The sequence below is a fragment of the Canis aureus genome, chromosome 1 (assembly GCF_053574225.1).
Source record: "Canis aureus isolate CA01 chromosome 1, VMU_Caureus_v.1.0, whole genome shotgun sequence".
Lineage (NCBI taxonomy): Eukaryota > Metazoa > Chordata > Mammalia > Carnivora > Canidae > Canis > Canis aureus.
The window spans coordinates 43,703,781-43,727,548 of NC_135611.1; the positions used below are offsets into that span (position 1 = coordinate 43,703,781).

Genomic DNA, 23,768 nt, shown 5'->3' on the forward strand with positions numbered 1-23,768 from the left:
ACCAATATTTAAAGAAAAGAAAAAAAATGGCAGAAACTATTTCATAGAAGAATTTTATTCTTAACTATGTGAGAATATATAAAGTACACAAAGAGTGATGCCATTTTTAAATGGGGAAGCCTATATTAATTAAATGAAAATAATTATTTAGCAAAATAATGAAGTAAATAATCTCAAAAATGGGTACTGTTATACGTTCTGTCTTCATCCTTACATAATTTGAATTACTTAAGATCTCCCAAGATACACAATTATATGCTTTAATATTTGATATACAACATCATTGTTACTCTCTGGAGTAATGTCATTTTGACTTTTGGTTAGTTCCATTCACTGTTTTCTATTTATTTTCCCCCACTAATAGCTAAGAAGATAAAATGTTTCAGAATCTAAAACAAAATTTGCTCAATTCACATCATCATTTTCTGCATCCTAGGTGTTCTGTCCTGGATACCATCAATCCTCCATCCACTCAAGTTCGAACTACTGGATTTATATTTGACTTTGTCATTGTCCTTCCCTCCCGTTTAGTCAGTTGTTAATGTCTTGAGAGGGGCAGGCCAGCCACTGTGAGGGTATGGGTAGGAGCATTGGTCAGAGGGGTCTCTGTGTCTCTAGAATGTAAATTTTAAAATTCTGCAGGATTTTAGTTCTGCTTTAGTAACCCAGAACACAAATTGTCCGATTCAGGAAAACTGCTGCTGAGCAGCACTATAGGGTGGAACACTCAAGGTTCCAGATGTAAACGAGACATAATGAGGGAGGTTATGGGCAATACTGTGAAACGGTATTGGGATGACTCAATTTGAGCTACTGAATAGCAATTAGCAAACTGATCCCTCTTTCTAAAAGCCCTGAAGCTTCATGGGAGCCGGTCAGAGACAAAAAGTTCAGATAACATGCCTTTCACTTGTTGGACATTCATTTATTCAATGAGGGGAAATGGAAACTATTATTTCCTAGTGCCTATTATGTGCCAGGCGCTGTCCCTTTTATTGTGCCCATTTTATAGATGAGCAAACAGAGCCACAGAGATGTCTAGTAGGTTGGCCCAACATTGGACACTAAATATGTTGTACGGTTGTAATTTGAATCCCATTCTATCACACAACTCTGTACTCTTTATTGAGTACACGTTAAAAATTATGCTCTCTGATAGGCGTCGAGGCAATATACTACTTGTGTGAATGAATAAAAGGGGCACTAAATATGGTTGTGGTGGAAAGAAGGGGGCTAGTGGGATGAGGATTCCAGCAAATCATTGTTAATTTGAGAAGTTCGGCAATGAAGTGGAGACATCGTCTCATTAATTCAATTTTTTTAAGATTTATTTCAGACAGTGTGTGCATGTGCACGTGAATGGGGGGAAGGGCAGAGGGAGAGAATCCTCAAGCAGATTCCAAGCTGAGTGTGGAGCTCAATGCAGGACTTGATCTCACAACTCATGATATCATGACCTGAGCCAAAACCAAGAGTTGGACGCTTAACTGAGCCACTCAGGCACTCAAATATTAATCCATTCTTTCATTCTCATAGGCAAGAGGAAGGAAAGAGAGAATGTTGCAAAGGGAAGAATCAAAGGAAGAGGGGCCAATCTGCAACTGAAAGAGACTAGATAGGAAAATCTACTTGGGAAAAGTAGACTACCCGGATAAAAAGAACTCAATGGGAATTGCAAAGGTGGTGTGGCTAAAAGGATTCTGGGAAGCTGATTGTTACTTAAACACCCAGCAAACTGACTAGTGTTCAGCAGAGAAGCAGCTTATAATCAAGCAGCAGGTCCAGGCTTATAATCAATACTCAGAGCCTTCAGTGTGGGGAAGGGGGAAAACTGTGAGGTGGGATTCAGAGAGAGAGAGCAGCATAGTTGTTTATGTCTCTGCATGTGGAGACTGAATGTGTCTGCACTTGATGTAATCTAGAACACTTAGCCCTCAATGTGGCAACACACTTAGGTCAGGGAGGTGAGAAGATCCATTAACTTCTCAAAGTACCTCTGAGTAGGAGTGCTTCTCTGGAAGTTGATGTATTTCTAGTAACTATGGGAAAGTGGGTGGGAGGAGGTAGGAATACACTAGTAACAATATCCTGTGAAATTTCCTGGGAGAAATTCATGATGCCAAAGTATATAAAATATGCAGCATTTTTGTAAATTCTGGAAAGATCATATTGAAATAGGAAATTAATACTTATCCTGCCAAGCTTTACTGAGCTTGTATGTGCATATGTGCACGCACATAGTAAAATACCATAAAAAGGCCAGAAAATGAGCCTGGTTTCACTGATTAAATAATAACCTCCTTGAGAATGTATTTCTGTTACATTTCCACAGTGTCCCACAGAGTATGCCATGCAAATGCAGCTGTACTTCACTTTATGCAACATCTTATTTAAAAAATTTGTTCTCAAAAAAATAAAAATAAAAAAATAAAAATAAAAAATTTGTTCTCCATTGCGTCTTTGCTGTAGAGTAACAAATCTGGGATCCACATGCATGATTCACAAGTTTCTGAACAGGAATTCTGGCTCTTAGATCTGTTTCTGTGATATTTACAAACATCTCAAATGCCACCATATTAGAGTGATCATCATGAAATATTGGGTTGTGTTTATATCTTTCATTTCTACAGATGGTAAAATATGGACACACATTTGTACCAAAACTGCTTATGATGGATATTCAATAACTGCTAACTGTTCACTGCTCCATTTCTTGATCTAATATCGGATACAACACTGCCCTGTAGAAAGAAACTGACTTTCAGCAATTGTCAAGCATTCTTTTAATTAACTTTCCTTTACTACTATTCTTAAAAAATTGGTTTCAGAGTTCCAATGATCAAGAACCACTGATAATGCCACTTTAAGATGAAGAAAAATGGATAAAATGATAAAGGAGTTGGTACTAGACTGTTTGCCAACCATGTCTTAGAAATGATAAATGTCTGTCCCCAGTTTCACTTGGTTTTGCTCTAAGTAATATAGTGGAGCTTTTTTTTTAAGGTAATAAATGACAGGAAATATTTGCTCTAGATAAGTACACATACACACTGATAGATCAGTATAGATAGATAGATAGATGATGGATCTACTCATGTGCTTGAGAAAAGCTTTAGAAGTAAATCAAGTTTAACAGTTATGAGGGGATCGGGTGGAAATATGGTTTTTTTTCACTTTTACAATGTTTACAACATTTTTTTTTTAAAGATTTTATTTGTTTATTCATGAGAGACACAGAGAGAGAGACAGAGACACAGGCAGAGGGAGAAGCAGGCTCCATGCAGGGAGCCAGATGTGGGACTGGATCCCAAGATCTGGGATCACGCCCTGAGCCAAAGGCAGACACTCAACCGCTGAGCCACCCAGCCGTCCCTGTTTACAACATTCTTAACCAACAATTCTGCTTTTTAAACAACTAAAGCTATAAAGAGAATGCATGTACAATGCTCACTGTAGGAGTCTTGATCAAAGCTTAAGTATTTTATAGAAGACAGTGCCAATAATCTAGGCTAAGTATATTAAAATAAGCATTTAAAATTCCATTAGAAATCTTCTAGAGTGGCAACTTTGAGAAGGGAGAAATACATTTGGTACATTTCAGAAAATAAGGAAATCTGCCTTCTTTGTTTAGGGGTGAATTGTTGGTTTGTTTACAGGGGAGTCAGGCTAGTGGGGTGGGTAAACATTACCTGCTGCTTGTTGCAGAGCTTACCTACTGATTCATTATCATGAATGTGTGTAGGGCCTATTTTGGAAAACAGTCTACTTTTGTAGGAAAAACAACTAATTCTTAGGGAGAACCCTTGAAATAGTTGTCAATAAGATGAAAACTTTACAGTAGCTATGGTAACTCTAGGATAGAGGCCGATCACAAAACCACATATTTTTATACAAAACCTCAACTTAAGAATTCATATGATGCTTGAACTTAATTCTATGACTTCAAGGCTGGAGAAAGATTCACTGTCATTGGTAAAGACAGATACTATTCAATATCTTAAAATTCTCACAGTAGATCAGTTTTTCTTTTTTTATTTAATAGCTTCTACCTCAAATTTTCCAGTGCAAAAATGGAATCCACATCCTTCAGGCTCTGAAAAAGAACTGGTAGGTTATTCTTTAAATCTTTCATTTTTGTTTTTCTCAGTGAAAATACCATGATAAAATAATACTACCGCTTTATTTAGGAGTCAACAACAATTTATAAATATGTATGAGACACCTGGTTCATGCAATGTAGCCTGGGATGGAATTCAAGATGAGTATGACAGCCTCTGAAACTGAAAAGCTCTGACAAGTAAATAATCACACAGCACTCAATGAGAGCTAAAATAGTGGTGTGCATATAGTGTTTCTTAGGTAGTTGGAGTGTCTATGCATTTGCATGAAAGACTTGAGGAGGCTTCGCAGAGGAGGTAATGATTAAACTGAGCTGAACAAAGAACAGGTGTTTAAGATGGAGACCAAGACAAAGGGAATTCCAAGCAGAGAGGGGATGTCACATGTAAGAGGCTCAAGAGTTGTAAAAAGCCATGATATGAATGTAGGTCAAAATGGGCAGATCAGATGTTTCAGGGTGGGAGCAATAAATGAGAATAGGCAGTGAGGTGTGTTATGTAATGGGCCAAGAAAACAACAAGGTGCTCTCCAAATGTAAAATATACCTTTATAATGACTTTAGCTTTCCATGCTTTATTTTCCTCCACTCATAATGGGGATAATGTTAAGATCCACTATACACACAGTTGTAAAGCAAAAACCAAAAACTTGAGACAAAGAGGCAAATTATTGCACATGCTTAATCAAATATAAGGGCAAATGAATCTCATATTAAAATGACAATTCCAGGTTTATTAAAGACCTTTTAATTTCACCGTGAGGAAATAAAAGCCTTACACTCTGCCATTATTGTAAGTAAACACTTTCTTATACATTACCTTACTACTACTTCCTCACAACAATCCTGTAAGGTAAGGAGGGAAGTTGTTATTCATCATTCCCACTTTATTTCAGAGGAAGCAGTCCCCGAGTTTGATTTACACCATCCCCACAACTACAACACTTCAGGGCTGGCCTTGAACTCTCATCTTCTGATTTCTGGTCTCCTGTTCATCTTCATGATTCAATGCCACTTCTCTTTATATAAAAGAATTAATTGTAGTATTTTTACCTTTTTAGTTATTTACAGAGATTAACTGCTTTTATTTATTTATTTATTTATTTATTTATTTATTTATTTATTTATTTATAAAGCTCTTATTTATTTATGAGAGACACAGAAAGAGAGGCAGAGACACAGGCAGAGGGAGAAGCAGGCTCCCTGTGGGGAAGCCGATGCAGGACTTGATCCCAGGATCCTGGGATCACGACCGAGCCAAAGGCAGATGCTCAACCACTGAGTCACCCAGGTGCCCCAGATTGATTGCTCTTAGATGTCTGGAAGGGGAAAATCTTTAAGATAAACTGGTTGACTGAGTACAAATGCCTCCTCTCTTGGCATTGTCCCACGGCTATCAGGCTAAAGGAGTTACAGCCCAGAGGGCTAAATATACAGTAGATAGTGCCAAGAAGCAATTTCTCAATTTCCTCCCTGGAATTTGAGATGACCAAGAAGGAGCTGTTACAGAGGGTTTTGACAGGGAAGCCTAGATGAGGAAGAGAAGAGGAGATGCTGGTCATGACTGCAGATCAGGTGTTGCTCCGGCAAAGAGCCTCCTCGGAGTACAAGTTGCTCCCATCAGCAGAATAACTTTCAGCAGAAGGAAATGTAGAAAGGAAAATGGCATTAATGTGTTGCTTAGAAAAGAAAATGGAAAAGGCACCAGAAGGTGGGCCAGTAACCATATGCCATCCACAATTTCTCACATATATGAATCAGCCATAGTGAAACCTCTGACTTCAGCCTCATCAGTTTTATGTATACGTTTTGATGAAACAGCTTGGTTTTGAATGGGGTATGTGGGGATGGAAATGGTAGCTAGAAATTTGTATCTGGAAATGTTATACAATACTTGTCCCAAAAAAGTAAAAACACTGCCTCGTAAATATTCTTCCTTTTGTAACCACGTATAATAATCATATGTGAAACAGAATCGTGTCATAAAACAAGTATTTTATTTGGCTTAAGTTTTTATTTAATAAACTTCTCCAAAATAAAATAATCTGCTGTTAAAAATATGTCCACTAGATGGCTGTGTTGCCTTTATAAATATAATTTTTAATCAAATTTGAATAAAAAAACTGAAAAAGTTTCTGGGAGTAATTACCCTTATTTGGAAAAATATTCTTCTACATGTGGAGTTTTGATAATTATATCTTTCTAAGGAACTGGAGGAGAGTCATTCAGTTTTTCTGTGAGTAAAATAATCAAACTCGAAGGGGATATGTTTAATCTCAGGAGGTGCACATAACTGCACCAATTTTTCCTTTTAGTATTTAGAAAATGTTCTGGATAGCCCCCAGCCCCGAGTCATTTAATTCAGAATACTTAAAAAAAAAAAAAAAAAAAAAAGGCAGGCATAATCCTATTAACATTATATTTACCCTTTACCCTTTCCTTTTTTTTTTTTAAGATTTTATTTATTCATGAGAGACACAGAGATGGAGGCAGAGACATAGGCAGAGGGAGAAGCAGGCTCTCTGCGGGGAGCCCAATGCAGGGCTCCCAGGACCCTGGGATCAGGACTTAAGCCAAAGGCTGATGCTCAACCATTGAGCCACCCAGGTGCCCCTATTGTTACTCTTTCCAGTAAGTTGATTGAAACTCTATTGTCTCTTGCTGGGGTAGTATGGAACTTAAGTCACATGTTCTTAAGATAAATTAATTTGGCAAGGTTTCTATCTAGCAACAGACAAGAAATTTTTATTGGCAATTCTTGAAAAGAGCCATTGTGAGAATAGATTTCCAAACGATTTTCATTCCAGTTTGGGTTATATGTAAGTAATTATGTCTTTTTTTGATGCATGGAAGCTGAAGACAAATTTCTTTATTCATCCTTTCTCTCTTTGCTAATAATCCCTCTATACATGCTTGTGTTTAAAAAGATGGGTTTCAAAAATTCCCTTTTTCCATTAGTATTGCATTTTTATTTCAAACTCCACATCATGTATTTTAGGTTCATTGACACATCAATTTTATTTAGGATGCCAACTGCTGACAAGTTATTACATAGTTAAAATCTGGATCCATTATGTAAAGCTTATTTTTAGTTAAATAACCGAAGTTTTTTATTTGGCACAAACAAGGTTTCTTTTTTATTTTTTTATTTTTTAAAATTATTTTTTATTTTTTTTTATTTTTTATTTATTTTATTTTTTTTTATTTTTTAACGAACAAGGTTTCTTCCCCCCACCCCTTAAAATTAAAGAAGTACAGGACTGAATATTTAGATGTACTTTATATAATACATGCCCATCATCAGAATCTATTTCAGTTCTCAGGTTGATTGAAATCCTATTTTAAGCTCTAATCTTTTAACCCACTGTAATTTTTCCTGTAAGCCATAATTAAGTTAGTTGATGCTTTTGTGGGAAAGCAAATATCTTGGATGTGAAAAGGCCAAATGGACTTCTATTTGGTTAGTAGACACTGTGTTTAAAATGGCATGTAGTAGTCTAAGTCTTTAAATGCATCAGTTAAGTTGGAGTTTAGTGCCTGGTTTTAGGTAACTTGTGTGCCTGTCATCCAAAGCAGAGTGAAAGAGAATTCTAGCGGTTGATACTCAGAAAAGCATCTGACAGCTGGCAGAGTCACGTCTCCATCCCTCCATGCATTCCTTGCCTGCTTTGTTCTAGTTACTATGTGTGTGAATATGTATGGGATGAAGGAGGAAGCTTCCTTGAGAACAAAGATGACTGAAAGCAATAATCCTGATCTGTGGGGAAATTCAGGCCCAGGATACAAGGAACATATAGCCCTCTGGGAATCCTATGGCTGTGTGTCACATGCTCTAGGAATGCTGAGTTGTACCTGTCCTGGTGAATGTAACGGCTGGGGAGAAAGGGCCAGGGATAGAGAATGCAGGAACAGGCTCTGTTACCTTCACTGATAACATGTGACTAGAACACGCTAAGCACACAGTGGTCAAACCCTACAAAATCTAGTAATTTCTTCTCAGCTTGAGACTTGTGGGGGGATAGGGACAGGGCAGAAGTAATACCTATCAGTAAAAATGACTCAGGAGCACCTGGGTGGCTTAGCAGTTGAGCATCTGCCTTTGGCTCAGGGTGTGATCCCGGGGTCCTGAGATTGAGTCCCCCATCAGGCTTCCTGTGAGGAATCTGCTTCTCCCTCTGCCTATGTCTCTGCCTGCCTCTCTCTCTCTCTCTCTCTCTCATGAATGAATAAGTAAAATCTTTTTTTTTTTTTTTTTTTTTATGATAGTCACAGAGAGAGAGAGAGAGGCAGAGACACAGGCAGAGGGAGAAGCAGGCTCCATGCACCGGGAGCCCGACGTGGGATTCAATCCCGGGTCTCCAGGATCGCGCCCTGGGCCAAAGACAGGCGCCAAACCAGGGATCCCGAATAAGTAAAATCTTAAAAAAATAAATAAAGGATTATTTAGGAGACCCCTAGACCATACTGAAACCTACACTCACTGACTTATGTATGTTATTAATTACACCTTACAGATGAGGAAACTGAAGCTCAGAAAGATGAAGTCACTGGCCAAACGTTTCACAGTTGTATGTCATAGAACAAGGACACATTCAGGCCTTGTTCCAGCATTGCTGTTTCTTCCCTTCCCTGTGCTACCTCTTGTAAGTAGGCTTCAGATGAGGAAGATGTGTTAAAATTTGTATAGTCTTTAAATGGGGCAAAATGACATCTGTTTAGAATAAAACACGTGGAATCATTATTCTATTATTTATGGAATTAGTTGATTAAAATGGTCCTGTATTTTTAAATAATCTATGTTGCTTTATAGAAAAATTAGCAAGGGCAGAAATTTGCTTTCTACTTAGGAACCCACAGTCCCAGATGAACACTGATACATAGTATATTGACATCTGATACAAAGATACAAAATTTATAGCCTTGGAAATTACAATATTTCTACAACCCAATTAAGCAGACTTATATACTAAACTTCATATATAGAAGAAGTGGATTTTATTGTTGTATCTGACAAGGAACAGGTAATTCCCAAGTGAAGTCCTAAAATAGGCTTATTTTAATATATTGGTCTGTTGTGCCTAGACCATGAAAAAACTGAGCCAGGCCTAAAAGAAATAATAAAGTTTTAATGAGGGGGGGGGAATAAAGAATTAATACTTATTTCAATCAGATGTAACTACTACAACATTTTGTAGATTGGGTAGGGGTAGCAAAAATGTCATATGCTTGGTTTTATTATTGACTTGGGGAGGCTAGAGGGGAAGTTCTTAAATATTATCCAGAGAGTTAATGAATTTGACCTGGATATGAAAGAGCTGAATTTAATGTTTTAGAAAGTGAATAATTTTGCTTTAAGTCAAGAAGGGAGTTCCTGCTTTCCTCAGATTGAACCTCCACCTGAGATCAGCGTACCTCACAGCCTTTGAAGAGGGGTGCACTCATGGTTTCCTCCGTCAGCAGTTCTCTCTCTAAATTCTACCTCCTTGTGCACTTTTTTTAAAAAAGATTTATTTATTTACTTTGATGGGAGGGGCAGAGGGAGAGGGAATCCCAAGCAGACTCTGCACTGAGCATGGAGCCTGATGTGGGGCTTGATCTCATGACCCTGAGACCACAACCTGAGCTGAAACCAAGAGTCAGATGCCCAACCCACTGTGCTACTCAGGTGCCCCCTCTTTGTGCACTTTGAAGAGAAGCTTGATTCTCACAGAGCTCAACTGAGAAGCTTCCAGCTGGGCAGGTGACAAGACATTCTATGATTCTCATCATGCTAGGCCTCCCTGGTGTACTAGGTACTGGCACCATCAGTCATTGCCTTCTTTTGTGTTACCCTCAGATTGTCCCTTCTCGGCATTCCATGTATGCAGCACTTCCACTGCTTTCTCTTTCAAGGTTGGAATTTCCTGAGGTGTCCATCCTTAGCTCACATCATCATTCCACAGCTAACTCCTGGGTGCCTTAAGCAGAGCAAGTCCAGCTCACCACCTGTCCTGCCCTATACAACCCTCCAACTCCAGCGTCCTCCCATGTGATGGGGCCACCAGCCCAGCCATCAGCCCAGCCACGGGGGCAAGCAATGTAGAGTTATACTCCCCTCCCCTTTCTCTAGTGCAAACTGTTGGTAGCAGAGCCAATGTCTCTTGAATTGATCACCTCTCCATTCCTTTTATCATCTTTTTATTTGGGACCCCAACGTCTCTCACAAAAGCTGTTAGAAAATCTCCTGATACTCCTCTTGTTTTTTGTCTTGTCCTCTCACATACTTTCCACTGCCTCCAGAAGGATATACTTAAAACAGACAATGGACTTTGTCTCCTTCTTTGCTTAATACTTTTCAGTCACTTCTATCCAAAACAGTATGAAGTCCTGACTCCTTAATAGGGCACTAAAGGTATTTATTGCTTGTCAACTACCTATCTCTTCAACCTTCTATTTTGTTCTATTTTGACTTTATATCCTAGTAATAGTAAAGAGATTTTAGTGCTCTTTCCCAGAACCCCTGCCCCTCTCTACTACTAATTACAACTAGTGCTACCAGTATCCTACTACTATCAGTGCTAACATACACACATGCAGGAGTCCGAAGGAGAATGAAGGAAGATGATGCATAAGAAATCTGGTGCTGCCTAATCAGCATCACTTGCCACATAATTATACAAAGGCCTCAGAGATATGCTTGTTATTTTTTTTTTTAAGATTTTATTTATTTATTCATGATAGTCACACAGAGAGAGACAGAGAGGCAGAGACACAGGCAGAGGGAGAAGCAGGCTCCATGTAGGGAGCCCGACGTGGGATTCGATCCCGGGTCTCCAGGATCGCGCCCTGGGCCAAAGGCAGGTGCCAAACCGCTGCGCCACCCAGGGATCCCTGCTTGTTATTTTTTAAAATGTTTTTTTGTGACACAAATTTTCATATTTTATAAAGCAGACTCAAATAGAAAATCCAAATTCAGTCATTCATTTAACGCCTTAGTATTAAACATCTACTATGTGCCAAATAATATGTTATGTCAATTTATTTTACTTTAAAGTAACTTTAGTATATGTTTACAGAAATGTTCAGTACCAATTGACCACTATGAACTTTTATGAATTCAACTATTAAATCCACATAGTAAATTTTAAAGGTATTAACCCCAAAAAACAAAAACAGATGTTAAACAGGAGAATCACTAGTATGAAAACCAGTAGGGTGAGGTGGGCAGTCAAACTGGCCCTTCATGTGTTCAGCTTTGTTCAGGGCAGAGGGAGGCATGGCGATGGGTATGAACAGCACCAGCCCAATGCCAAGGTCATCTTAAACATCTGCCACATCCTGGCCCATCCAGACCCAGGTGGCCCTCACCACATTACCACATACAGTGAGTCAGCAGATTAGAGAGCTGCTCGTGATCCTGACCCAGAAGTGACTTCAAGTCAACTGGGGCACCTGGGCCAATTCACATGCCTGTGCAGGGCCCTGTTCTAGAGTGTACTTCCAACCACTATACCTACAGTATATTTTGTATCAGCCTCTGGGCTTCTTTGCTAGAGCGAGGCTCCTCTCTCTCCCACTGTGAGGATACTCCTCATTTCTTTGGAACTCCCATTCCACGTCAAACATGATTCTGTGTTCTCAGCCTTCTGTAGCCCATGTTCCTGCTCTGGCCCTACCTGGCACCCAGCTCTCTGTTGGCAGTGCCTCTCTCAGGCAGCTCCTCCCACAATCCCCTCAGGGCAAGGTGGGGGCTGGCATTCCTCTTCCACATTCTGTGAGGCTTAGGGCATCTGACTTTCCCCTTTTCTTCTTCTCCATATCCTCTTATAGCTTTGTGATTCCTTACCAGGTTCCTCATACCAGACTCTCTTTCTGACTCTCCACTCAGGGGAATCATACCCTCGGTATCCCCAGCAGCCAGCAGGACACTTTCATGGTTTCTCACCAAACCAGCTGGCTGTGAGCTACCTTTCCTTCTAAGCTGCCCCTTGCCTCCTTCTGACTTGAATTAATTTAATTTTCTTTTTCCAGCCCTTCTCTGGCTCACTCTTTCTATTTTTCTAAATGAGACTGGGCATAACATTTTCATACATTATTCTGTTTTATACACATACATCTTTCCATTGATCTAAACACTGCCACGTGATACTCAAAAACCTTCACAGTAAACACAGAGTCAAAAAGAGTATCAATGGCATGCCTTCAATGGAAAAGGATCAAGGCATTCTAATTCTTGCAGTTTCCAATAGATAGCACTCTGGTCATACATAACACAGACTTGGCAGAGACAGTTTGAATACCAAGCTTTCTAGAGGGTGACCGCTCTGGATTCAACGGCTTATTGAGAATTTATTCTCTGTCTATGTAGAGGCAGGGAAAATATAGTGAAAGCCAATGAAGTACAACTATATCAGGCAATAGTAGGCATTCAATAAATTCAATAAATTGTAAAGAAGGTCCATGGTCCTAATGTCCACTTTTTGATTTTGTGGATATGGTGTGGGAAACTAGGGTTTGTTTTAGTAGATGGCTTTTGATTGTGCGAGTTTTAGGTTTATGCAAGTCACAGAAACTTTTGAGGAAATTCACCTATGCCATGGTGAGATGAGTTTCAAAACTGTAGAACTGTTTGTAAGTGATACTTATGATGATGGAGTACTTCGGCAGCCTAAGGCACATAACTTACGCTCCCATGTGAGATGAATCAGGTCTCTGAGTAGGACAGGTACAGTGTTTATCACTGGAGCCTCAGATGAAATGATTCACCTTGCATGTGTTAGCAGATTTATTTCCAGGGGATGGTTTCCTCACCATGGAGCAGATGCGTATTTTGTTTTTTCTTTTGAAAAATAATCTTTGGCTTTTGAAGCATGTATTATTTTCATGGCACACAGCTAAAATGTGACAGCATCAGAGGATAAAATAGGACATGATTTTTGCCCTGTTTTGAATTCAGAAACTGGGGTACTTGTTAAGAATAGAGGGAGGGGCAGCCAAAAGCATGTTTATGAAGTGTTTAATGTTTACTTAGATCTATCCCATGGTCTAGGAATTCTGCGAAGTCATGTATCTAAAAGGGAGAGAATGAATTTTAGCTTTCCACAGGGCTAATTTCAGTTGTGGTGGGACAACTTCTCCTGAGGAGAATGAAGAATATCCAATGCAGTGGGCCAAATCTTGTTAACAGTGGTGTATGAGACTATTAATTCAATCTGAAAACTAAGAAGCTTTGGAAATGGTTCATATCAAACCTGGAAATGAAAAGTTTGGAAGTGTCATCTTCAAGTGGACAGAACAATGGACTGGATATTAAGAGACTTGCATTTTAGTTTCACTTCTGTCACTAATGAGCTTCTTGAAGGTAGGCAAGCTTCAGTTTCCTTATTTGGAACATCAGACACAGCATTTTCCAGACATCATTTTCTAACAAGGCCATTTTTTCTTCCAGCCAAAAGCATGGCGTGCCTGAGTAGTGCAGTCGGTTAAGTGTCCAACTTTTGGGTTTGGCTCAGGTAGTGATCTCAGGGTCGTGAGATCCAGCCCCGTGTTGGGCTCCATGTGGAGTCTGCTTAAGACAGTCTCTCCCTCTCCCTCTGCTCTTCCCCTACCCTCTCTCTCAAATAATCTTTAAAAAAAAAAAAAAAAAAGCTTATACCTAAGTCTAATATGTAAAATAGCTAGACAGAGCCATTCCTTTGGAAACTAGAAGCAGAGAGCCCAGGGCTGCAGATCCCAGCCCCAGACCCCCCTGGAGTCATCCCCTCACCTCCACCACACGGCATAAGAAGTCAATAGGACCATTCTGGAGAGATGAGAGCTGATGTCTCTTGAGTTCTGATTTTTCATGGTTGACCATGGAAATCTGTCTTGCTTGATAGGACACAACCAGGAAAACAAGAAATCAAAAAAGGGATGGATTAGCACCTAAAGATTTCTTTGAAAAACATTTTAACATAACCTCTGATGTTAGGAGAGAGCTCATGGGACAATTTGGAAATAGACATAAATTTTGAAGGCTCTACTTTCCATTTCCTTCTTGAGGCACTTTGCTTTCAGGAGCCCACAGCAGTTTCTACTTTGAGATGGCACACAGTGTGCCATCTACAGTGCATTGTGTGGCAGGGGCCTCACTGCCCTCTACTGTCCTAGAGATGGCAGTTTGGTGGAGAGCCCACAACTTTCAAAGACTTCTTTCTCATCAAGAAAAGGGAAGAGGGTTAATTACCTCTGTATGAATCCAGACATAAAAGGAATATTAAGTTTTCATAGTGGCAGCCTTGAACTTTTAGACAAGTGGTCTTGACAAAATCCTCTTTCCTTCTGGTCAGTACTAAGCATAGTCCCACATATAGAAGGACTTGTAAGTTTATACAGGGTTTATATTGTGGCCAAAACTCAGACCTCCGTGATTCATTCATGTTACAACAACTAACATGCTCTAAACCACATTCCCTTGTTTTCTCCCCTTGAAATGTAAGGCTGTGGGGAGAAAAGAGAAGTAGACTGATCTGAAGACAGAAGTGTTTCCTTGAAAGGAACAGAGAACAGATTGGCTTAACAAGTCATTACAGATTAAGTCTCAGCTTTTTAGACTTTGGAAGGAAACCGTGGAAATATTCAGCAGTTTTGTACTTAATCTCTGTATCATCCCCCACCCCCAAAAGCACAGTGGTCATTTTATTACGACACAGTTAAGTTTAAATATGGGAGAGGAGCTGATGCTGAACTATGAAAGATAAATGCAAATTTGAGGGAAACACTATGATGTTGAAAAGATCCATAACATTGAAGGCCAGGGTGAGGTTTTGTATTTATTACTCGATATAGAAATTTACTTTCCTAGCATTTTATTTCCTTAAAAGGAGGAGAAATCAGCTACGTGACAACTGCTCCTTTTTACAAATGATAGTTACTTCCTATTTTGATTTCTAACTTTATTTTGGTCCCTAAGTTTAACATTTTTTAGTGTTTCTTTCTATTCTGCTCCTCTGACCTAGCCTGGAAAATTTGAAGAACATTTATTTCTTTTGTTTTCCCACTCTAATAAGGCTTTAAATATTTTTTCTTAAACCCAAAATAGAAAAATGATATTTTCAAAATGCATTTATTAAGGAGATTCTCATTTGCAATGAGATAACACTGTCACAATTAGAATCCATAGTTCAAGACGATTTTATTCTCATTTTTTTCAAGTTGTTTACATTAGAAATTACCTCTGATTTATCATATATGGAAGAGTTTATACATTTATAGACTGTGTGCTTTATGGCTTAGACTCAGGCACCCATGACTCATTGCTAAAAAACACAGTTCTCGACAAGGACACTTAAGTCTAGAACTCAGAGCCCTCATCCAGTGCACCAAATGTTTTAAGCTCAAATAGGCATCAACTCAGAGGTGTGGAGAGTTCATGCAGCTTCCAAAAGCTGTTTTGTTTTCCATCCATAGTCCGTTTTCTGTGACAATCTCATGCTCATGAGCTCATACTGAATGTTTTGTTAGTGTGTTCTTTAAGATTAATAAAAGCAAGTCTCACTAAATATATGCAGGAGAGGGAAAAAAAAGGAAATGTCGCCAAATAGGTGTTTGACAAGCAAATGAATATAGCGCAACACAACTTCCATACTCCTTATCTGTTTTGATGTTATAATCCTGAAGCAATTCAGAAATAAATTTTGGCAGGTAAATAAAATCATATACTGATTCCTGGAACATAGCCATAGTACAAATGAGAAATAGAAACATAATCTCCAACACTATGTAACAATATATTTGGGATGTCTCTTATAGAATCTAAAATAAACTAGCTTTCCTTTTGAAGATTAGTTTTTATATTATATTCATAAGTAGATCTTTAAAAAATACATATACATTATTTCAAGCGAGCTCCTCTTTAAGGAGATTTTATTTTCTCCAATATGAAGTGTTCTATCCAGTGAGCTAATTAATGCAAGAGAGAGAATGAGAGCGAAAGAAAGAGAGAGAGCACGAAGGCAGAGGTGGGAAGGTACAGAGGGAGAGAGAATCCCAAGCAGACTCCATACTGAGTGCAGAGCCTGATGCAGGGCTCAATCTCATGACCCTGAGATCATGACCTGAACCAAAACCAAGAGTAGGACACTTAACTGACTGTGTCACCCAGGTGCCCCCAGTGAGCTATCTCTTAGATGCATACAATGTGTCAGGCACTGTTTTCAGCCTGTGTTTTATTTCATTTAATGTACAACAACCTGATGAAGTAGGGATTCTTATGACTGTAATTTGATATATGAGGAATTTGAGGACATTAAAATAACCTGTTGAAAGTCAAACAGATAGCGAGCATGAGTCAGGCAGTCTGACTTCCAAACCACCATATTAAGGCATTACGCTTTACTTCATGGATTCAGACCAAAGTTAAATGATCTCTTTAGGAGTGATAAAGGAAAAAATATTCACAATTTTATTGAAATATTTCCTTCTTCTAGAACTCTATTTCCTCCACCTGAAATAGTGAAGGCTTAAAAATGAAAGAAAAGGAGTCACTTATGACTTTCCTTAACAAAGAATCATCATCTGGGAAGCAGTTTTGATATTTATAAAAACTAAACCTTCCAAGTTACTAAAATGTCTGATGGTTTTTTGGAAATGAAGGTTCCTAGAAGGGATAGAGCTTGTTCAACACCAACACTACCACTAAAGCGTAGCACGTTTCATCTATTTTGGCCACAGTGATAGAATATTATGCCACCAAATAATACCAATAACTGTAGAGATCATATACAAGAAGATGATTCAAGCCTTTGGGCCTTTCTTCAGAGTTTTGACATAAGTCAGGGAGATCCAGAAGACCACTAACTAATTCAGAAGATCCACTTGTGAATTGGATTTTTTTTTAAACCATTTTATTTATTTATTCATGAGAGACACAGAGAGAGAAGCAGAGACACAGGCAGAGGGAGAAGCAGGCTCCCTGCGGGGAGCTCAATGTAGGACTCGATCCCAGGACCCCGGGGTCACCGCCTGTGCCAAAAGCAGATGCTCAACCACTGAGCCACCCAGGCCCAGGAGGCCCAGAGGTGTCCCTGTGAATTGGATCTTAAAGGATCCCAAAACTTATGGTTCTACGGAAAATTTTCATTAAGTCCTGCATCCCTCTGGAGAATCTCATCCATATAAATCTTAGGACTGTGAGTCATTGATTTTCTTACTGGAAGGCACTTGGGGAATTTGGAACTGGAGCAGGTTTTCTGAGGTGCCTGCATCATGGACATTTAGTACTACACAGGACCTTGGGAATCAGCTTGTCTAACTTCATCATTTTGCCAATGAGGAAACCAAATAGCAGAGTTTAAAACTGTGTATGATGTTACAGAACGTGTCAGTGATAAAATCACAAAGGAAAGCATGTTTGCCAGCTGTAAGTTCAGAAACTAGTTGACTGACTTTATGCCCATCATAGCCCTGGCCTTTTAGATTTGTGGATATGGGTCTGTGGTACTTCTTTCTCTGTCCTTTTTCAGGTGTCTGTGGCTGAGAGTGCCACCCTGACTCACAGTTTTGTGGCTCTGTAACTGAATGATCAATATCCTGTGAAACAGCATATAACTAAAACACGACATTGAATGCGATGTACAGTACTGCTAGATATTATCTTAATGTCCCTGTACCTTCTGGAACCCTGGAGAATATTGTGTATGTTTAAATAAGTATATAACCATAATCTTATTTTTACCATCTCTTTAAGATGTGTGGATAGAGAAAAACAGGATATCAAATAAGTTTTCATTGTTTACCTTACTCTCAATTTAAATGTAGTTTCTGGGGAAATATTCTATTTCCAATGATGGTCTCCAATAATTCCTACTTGTGAAGGAGGAAAAGGAGATCCCAAGAATGAACATGCAAATTCACTGTAGTCAGCCCCCAGCTAGCTCAGGGGTGCTATCCTACAGAGAGTGCCACATACCAGGAGCAGCTGCAGCAACAGCACCAGCAGAAGCAACACGTGTTGTTGGGCCTCTGGTTTCCAGGCGCTTGGGACACAGCAGGTGTTCCTTCATTTTGTGACTGCTGTCTTTTTCGCATTTCAGCTACTTTCGTACCCAACTGGCTGAAAGAAGAGAGAAAACAAAAGGTATGAAAAAACTAAAAGAAAGATACATTGCCTAGGCTGAAGGGAACGTAATTTAATTGGGATGGGAGATAAATTAAGAGAAAGAAAAAAAAAACAAATAATTTTAGCAGTCAAATTAAAAATTCTCAAAAAAAAATTTTTTTATGGGGTGATGGGTGGCTCAGTTGGTTGAGTATCTCCTTCAGCTCAGGTCATGATCCCAGGACCCAGGGATCTAGCCCTCATCCCTGCTAAGCAGGGAGCCTGCTTCACCGCCACCCCCCCCCCACCTGCCACTCCCCCAGCTTGTATGCTCTGTTGCTCGCTCTCGCGCGCACGCTCTCTCTCTCTCTGTCAAATAAATAAATAAAATCTTTAAAAATTTTAGGAGACTATCTTACAAACTTCAGGGACAAACTTCCACCACTATCTGCTACGTAAAATTATCATAACAACGTTGCCGTGCAGGAACGGCACGGGTAGCCGTGGGTAGCTACCCTGGGTAGCTCAGCAGTTGAGCACCTGCCTTTGGTTCAGGTAGTGATCCCTGGGTCCTGGGATCCAGTGCCCCATCGGGCTCCCCACGGGGAGCCTGCTTCTCCTTCTGCCTCTGCCTCTCTCTGTGTGTCTGTTATGAATAAATAATTAAATCTTAAAAAAAAACAAAAAACAAAACCCCCCCCAACATTGCCACATAATCAAAATCAGTTGGTAAGGTAAATAAGACAAGGTTGGAAGATTTATGTTTAACTTCTTTCTTTACTCAAGAATGATTTCATCCACTTTCCTTGGTGAACACTTTTAAATGACTGTAGCAGGGGTACATAACTTGTTTCTCCACTGGTGTTTACAGTCAGGTTCACTGAGTTTTACAAAGCAGGTTGCAAAGTTTCTAACTATGTAACATTGTGAGGAAGATCAAGTGTGTTTTGGTGTTCTCTTAGCTTCTTTCAAGGCACTGCATCTTCTTCTTGGTATGTTTGACTTTTCCCTCCAGGGGCTGGAGCCTGATCATATATTGGCAAAGTGCCTTTTTCTCTGTTACATGTCCCAGTCGCAAAGACAACACCTCCCTTCCCTCCACCACCTCAGATCTGTTTTCATTCAGTAGGGAAATGTGGAAAGATAAAAAGTCACCAAATCCAGGGAAATTACTTTGGTGGGATATACATATCATGGCAAATGAGAAAAATATTGAGGTACAGGATGTGCTGATACCTGTGACCTTACAAAGGTGGCCAAATGAGTTGTCACCTATTTTACCTGACCCATCCTGACCTAGGACTTTGTTAAGGATAAAAAATAAAGCTTTATTTGAGTAAAAGAATATCAAATATAGCATGACTTAATAGAAAAAGAAATGAATTCTACTACATGATGTTTTTCATAAATATGCCATGTATGTAAATCACATACATACAATGTCATGTGTAACTGACAGCAATACTTATTAAAACCATAATGTACTTTGATTATTTTGGTATTGTGAGCTCATGCTTCAAAAATTATGTCTTCAAGCACTAATTTTTCTAAATTGGAGAATAAAATATGTATTAAAAACATTCTATGTTCATCATGTAAGGGATATAGTCAAAAAATTTTTCAGGGCACCTGGGTGGCTCAGCCGTTGAGCATCTGTCTTTGGCTCAGGGTGTGATCCCCAATCCCAGGACTGAGTCCCACATCAGGCTCCCTGTGGGGAGCCTGTCTCTCCCTCTGCCTATGTCTCTGCCTCTCTCTGTGTGTCTCTCATAAATAAATAAAATCTTTAAAAAATTTTTTTCATGGGCAAATGCTTGTATGTTCTTGTAGCATTTCTAGTTAGGTTATCAGGTATAAAACCTACTTCAGTCAGAAGAAAACAAAGTCAGAGACAAATATCAAAGCACTGAAATTGATAAAGTATGATATTGAACTTAATGACTAGCTAAAGTAAGATCTCATGTTTCTCTGTTTACTAAGTCTAGGAATAAATTTAAGATGACATAAATTAGGGAAATAGAAGGGTTGTCCTTCCCTCCACTAACACTGTTTTTATATGCATCACAATGTCCCCAGATTGTTCAATCTAAGAGTCCTTTTATCAAAATCTCCAAGCCAATCAGTACCTGTGACACAGTGATCACTCCATCCTCTTTGAAATGCTTTCTTCTCCTGCCTTCCTGGGTACCACACTCACCTGTTTGCTTTCTAGACTGTGAGTCACATCACAGTCTATTTTGTTTTTTCCTTCATCTCTCCCATCTCATACTCTCTCCCTACAACTCTCCTCTGTCATTTTTTTTATGAACTCATTAGACTTTTACTGGACCTATCTATTGCCTGTTCAGAATCTCAAATTTAGAAGTCCAGTAAAAATGATTTTCCTGAATTCAGGATTCATAGATCCAACTACCTACCTGATGTCTCCCCTTGACTTTCTCAACTTGCCATCGCAGACACGTTTCAATCTGACGCTCTTTCTTCCTCCACCAACCTGTTCCTCCCACAATTCTTCCACTTTCAGAAAATGAAAAGCCTTACCTATTTACTCAGACCAAAGAAGAAAAAAACAAAAACGAAAACCTGTGGAATCATCCTGGACTCCTCTCTTTCATTCAGACCCTCACAGTAAATCGGTAAATGCAAGCCCTATTAACTGTTCCCTTCCACTCCCTTCTGTTTTTCACTACTCCTCATCTCATTCTACTACTCATTCACTACTTCTCTCTATTCCATGCCGTTCTTGTCTCAACACAGCAGCCAAAGTGCACAAGCATAAGTAGATGATTTCAGCAAAGATTCTTCCACCCAAATCCGCTCTAAATCTTCCAGAGGCTTCCCATCTTATTCGGAGTCAAAGCCAATGTCTGGTCCTTCATCATTCATTTCTCTGAATGCATCTCCTTTTCTCTCCTCCTCACTTACTCTGTTTAACCACAATGGCTTCCTTGCTTTTCCTCAACCATGCCTGGTACAATCATGTGTCAGGGCCTTTGCACTGACAAAGGCCTTACTCCTATGTTACATTCTCAGTGGAACCTTCCTTGCTACCTTATTTAAAAACACACCTCCCTTCTCAAGCATGACCTATTCACCCTTGTCTAATCAACTAGAAAATAAGTTCCATGAAAGTAAAGAGTTTTGTTATTTTGTTCATTGTTGTAATAATGCCTGGTACATAGCAGATAACACAAAAATGTGTGTTGATTGGTGAATTTTATAAGCAATTTCATTAATGATAAGAAAAAGACAGTCAACTATCACACCTAACACTGAATATTATTAATTTCCTAGCCATTGCAATCAAATAAGAAAAAGTAAATAAGGATTGGAAAGGAAAACACAAATTTTAATATTTATAGTGATATGGTTGTCTACAAAGAAATTCCAAGAGATTCAATAAAGATATTAGAGATAGTTCAAGAAGGATACCAAGTCAAGCTTCAAAAATCAACATATTTCTAATATACTACCAAAAACTAATTAGAATATATCCAAGAAAGAAAGGCATCATTCAAATGAATTACAAAAAATGAAAAAGCAACTGACAATATTTCTAACACAAGTTGTTTGAGAACTTTATGAAAATATTACAAAACTTTATCAAAAAATATAGGATACACCTGGATAGAGAAAGTTATTTTCTCAAGTGAGGAAATGAAATATCTTCAAAATGTTAACTGTCCCATATTATCCCATAAATTCAATATGAGTGTAATAAAAATTCTAATTGAATCTCATAGAACTCAACAAAGGGATTCTAAAATTTACATGGAACTCTCATGAATAAATAAATAAATAAATAATCTTAAAAAAAGAAAAAATAAAATAAAATTTACATTGAAGAATAAAGGGCAGAAATTAACCAAGATATTTCTGAAAACAAGAACAAGGGGGATAGTTTATCAATGACATAAAATAATTTTGACAACATGTCATTGGCATGGGAATACATAAATAGATCAGTACTATGGAATTTGTATAGAGTTGAGACACAGAGTCAGGCACATATGCAATCATGCTTCAGTTAGAGGATGCCTCCGTTATCATTCAGAAAAAAAATTCAGTACATAGTGTTGATACATTAGATTTCTATATGATAATTACATCTCTTAAGTTATAACACATGCACACAAATAAACTTCAGATGAATTAGGGTTGGATGTTACAAACAATTACAAAACTCTGACAAGAAAATATAGAAAAATGCTTTTATAGTTTCAGGGTGGGAAAAGGATTTATGAGCCCAAGCCAGAAAGGAAAATATTATTTTTGATATAGTCTAGTTTATCAAAAACCTTTGAACAAATAAGGATCACATAAAGTGAAAAATAAGAACCAGACTAGAGGATACAAAGGATTATTACCTGTAAAATATAAGTAACACATCACAACTGAAAAATACAAATAACCTAATAGAAAAATGGGCAAAGGAGATGTGCAGGCAATTTACAGAGGAGGAAAATACAAATGCCCCAAATTAGATTAATATATACTCAGAACTAGTAATCAGGGAAATTCAAATAAAACAATTATTCCATAGCTAATTTCCCCACAGTTAAAAAGTCACAGGGCACCAATTTTGAGAGAGGATGTGGGTAAACAAAAAGCTCTCAAACAATCATTTTGAAGAATAATACTGGCTACATAACAAAGTAGCTAACAAATTCCACTCTCATGTTTATACATTGGAGAAGCTTTGACATATGTATATGAAGATATTAAATACAATATTTTTAATTCCCTAAATGGGACAATCTGTATTTTCATCCTTTCAAGAATGAATAAAAATGGGGATCTCGTTATAGGATGCTCTATAAAACAACACTTAAGATGAATAACTTAGATCTACAGGATTCAACAGGGAGATTGTAAAATAACATTGAATGGAAAAATAGCTGCAAAATATTTTTAAAAAAACAGCTTGTATTATTAATGTAATTTTGTAAGTATACAAAACAATACCTTTTATTTACTTCTGGATAATATATATAGTAAAGTAATAAAACATGAACTAGATCCATGACTACTGGGGTATAATGATGGAAATGTGATTGGAAAAGAAGGGATTTTTAACTTTATCTGATAATTTCTTTTACAAAGACCTGAAGCAATAACAAATTATTAATATTTGTTTAATTGGAGAACTGCACCCAGGAGTATTTGTTTTATTATCTTTTGTACTTTCTGTATTTAATTTTTTGTCTTGAGAAACACCCCGCACCCCCACCCCCCACACACATAAATACAATACAGCTTTTTACCAGACAGAGGTCCTTATCTATATCTTATCCCACCAGTTTGCAGGAAGATTTAATCACCTTCTTGAGAATTAAATACCTTCATTTTGTCACTGTTAAATACCCAATTTTAGAAAATTTATAGAGAAATGCCCTGTTGGGTGCAATGTCATGGTATAAAACGCTGAAGAGGAGTTCAAATAATTGTTAGATTTGTAGGACTTTTCAGTTTCCTAAGTCCTTTGGCTCATTAGGAAAAAATCACAGGCTAATGCCTTCTTTGTGCTTTTCTGAGGTAATTGTGTGTGTTGTGTCATAAGCATTTTCCTTCTGGCAAAAAAAAAAAAAAAATTAC

The 23,768-nt window shown here is 38.3% G+C and overlaps 2 protein-coding genes across 61 annotated transcripts in view; one reads left to right on the forward strand and one right to left on the reverse strand.

Moving 5' to 3' along the window:
* LOC144313908 (uncharacterized) overlaps positions 1–23,768 on the forward strand; it is a 77,276-nt gene that overhangs the window by 18,867 nt on the left and 34,641 nt on the right. For 11 of the 48 annotated variants that reach the window (XR_013379621.1, XR_013379666.1, XR_013379639.1 and 8 more), the window contains 3 exons: positions 4,043–4,107; positions 8,632–8,760; positions 18,169–18,212. Coding sequence is in view for 23 of the 48 variants with exons in the window: in XM_077897516.1 (XP_077753642.1) it covers positions 4,043–4,107; positions 8,632–8,760; positions 18,169–18,192 (218 nt within the window). In the remaining 25 variants the exon portion in view is untranslated. Of the gene's footprint in view, positions 1–436; positions 2,442–4,042; positions 4,108–6,572; positions 6,749–8,631; positions 8,761–18,168; positions 18,213–23,768 lie in introns of those variants that run through there. The other 37 variants (XR_013379622.1, XR_013379620.1, XR_013379630.1 and 34 more) reach the window with 7 other exon arrangements.
* The window catches only part of RGS17 (regulator of G protein signaling 17), a 95,720-nt gene that overhangs the window by 16,709 nt on the left and 55,243 nt on the right, over positions 1–23,768 (reverse strand). For 7 of the 13 annotated variants that reach the window (XR_013379540.1, XM_077897293.1, XM_077897263.1 and 4 more), the window contains exons 2-3: positions 18,045–18,188; positions 13,863–13,962 (exon numbers count right to left, since the gene is read on the reverse strand). Coding sequence is in view for 12 of the 13 variants with exons in the window: in XM_077897293.1 (XP_077753419.1) it covers positions 13,863–13,962; positions 18,045–18,138 (194 nt within the window). In the remaining variant the exon portion in view is untranslated. Of the gene's footprint in view, positions 1–13,862; positions 13,967–18,044; positions 18,189–20,590; positions 20,715–23,768 lie in introns of those variants that run through there. The other 6 variants (XM_077897286.1, XM_077897282.1, XM_077897275.1 and 3 more) reach the window with 4 other exon arrangements.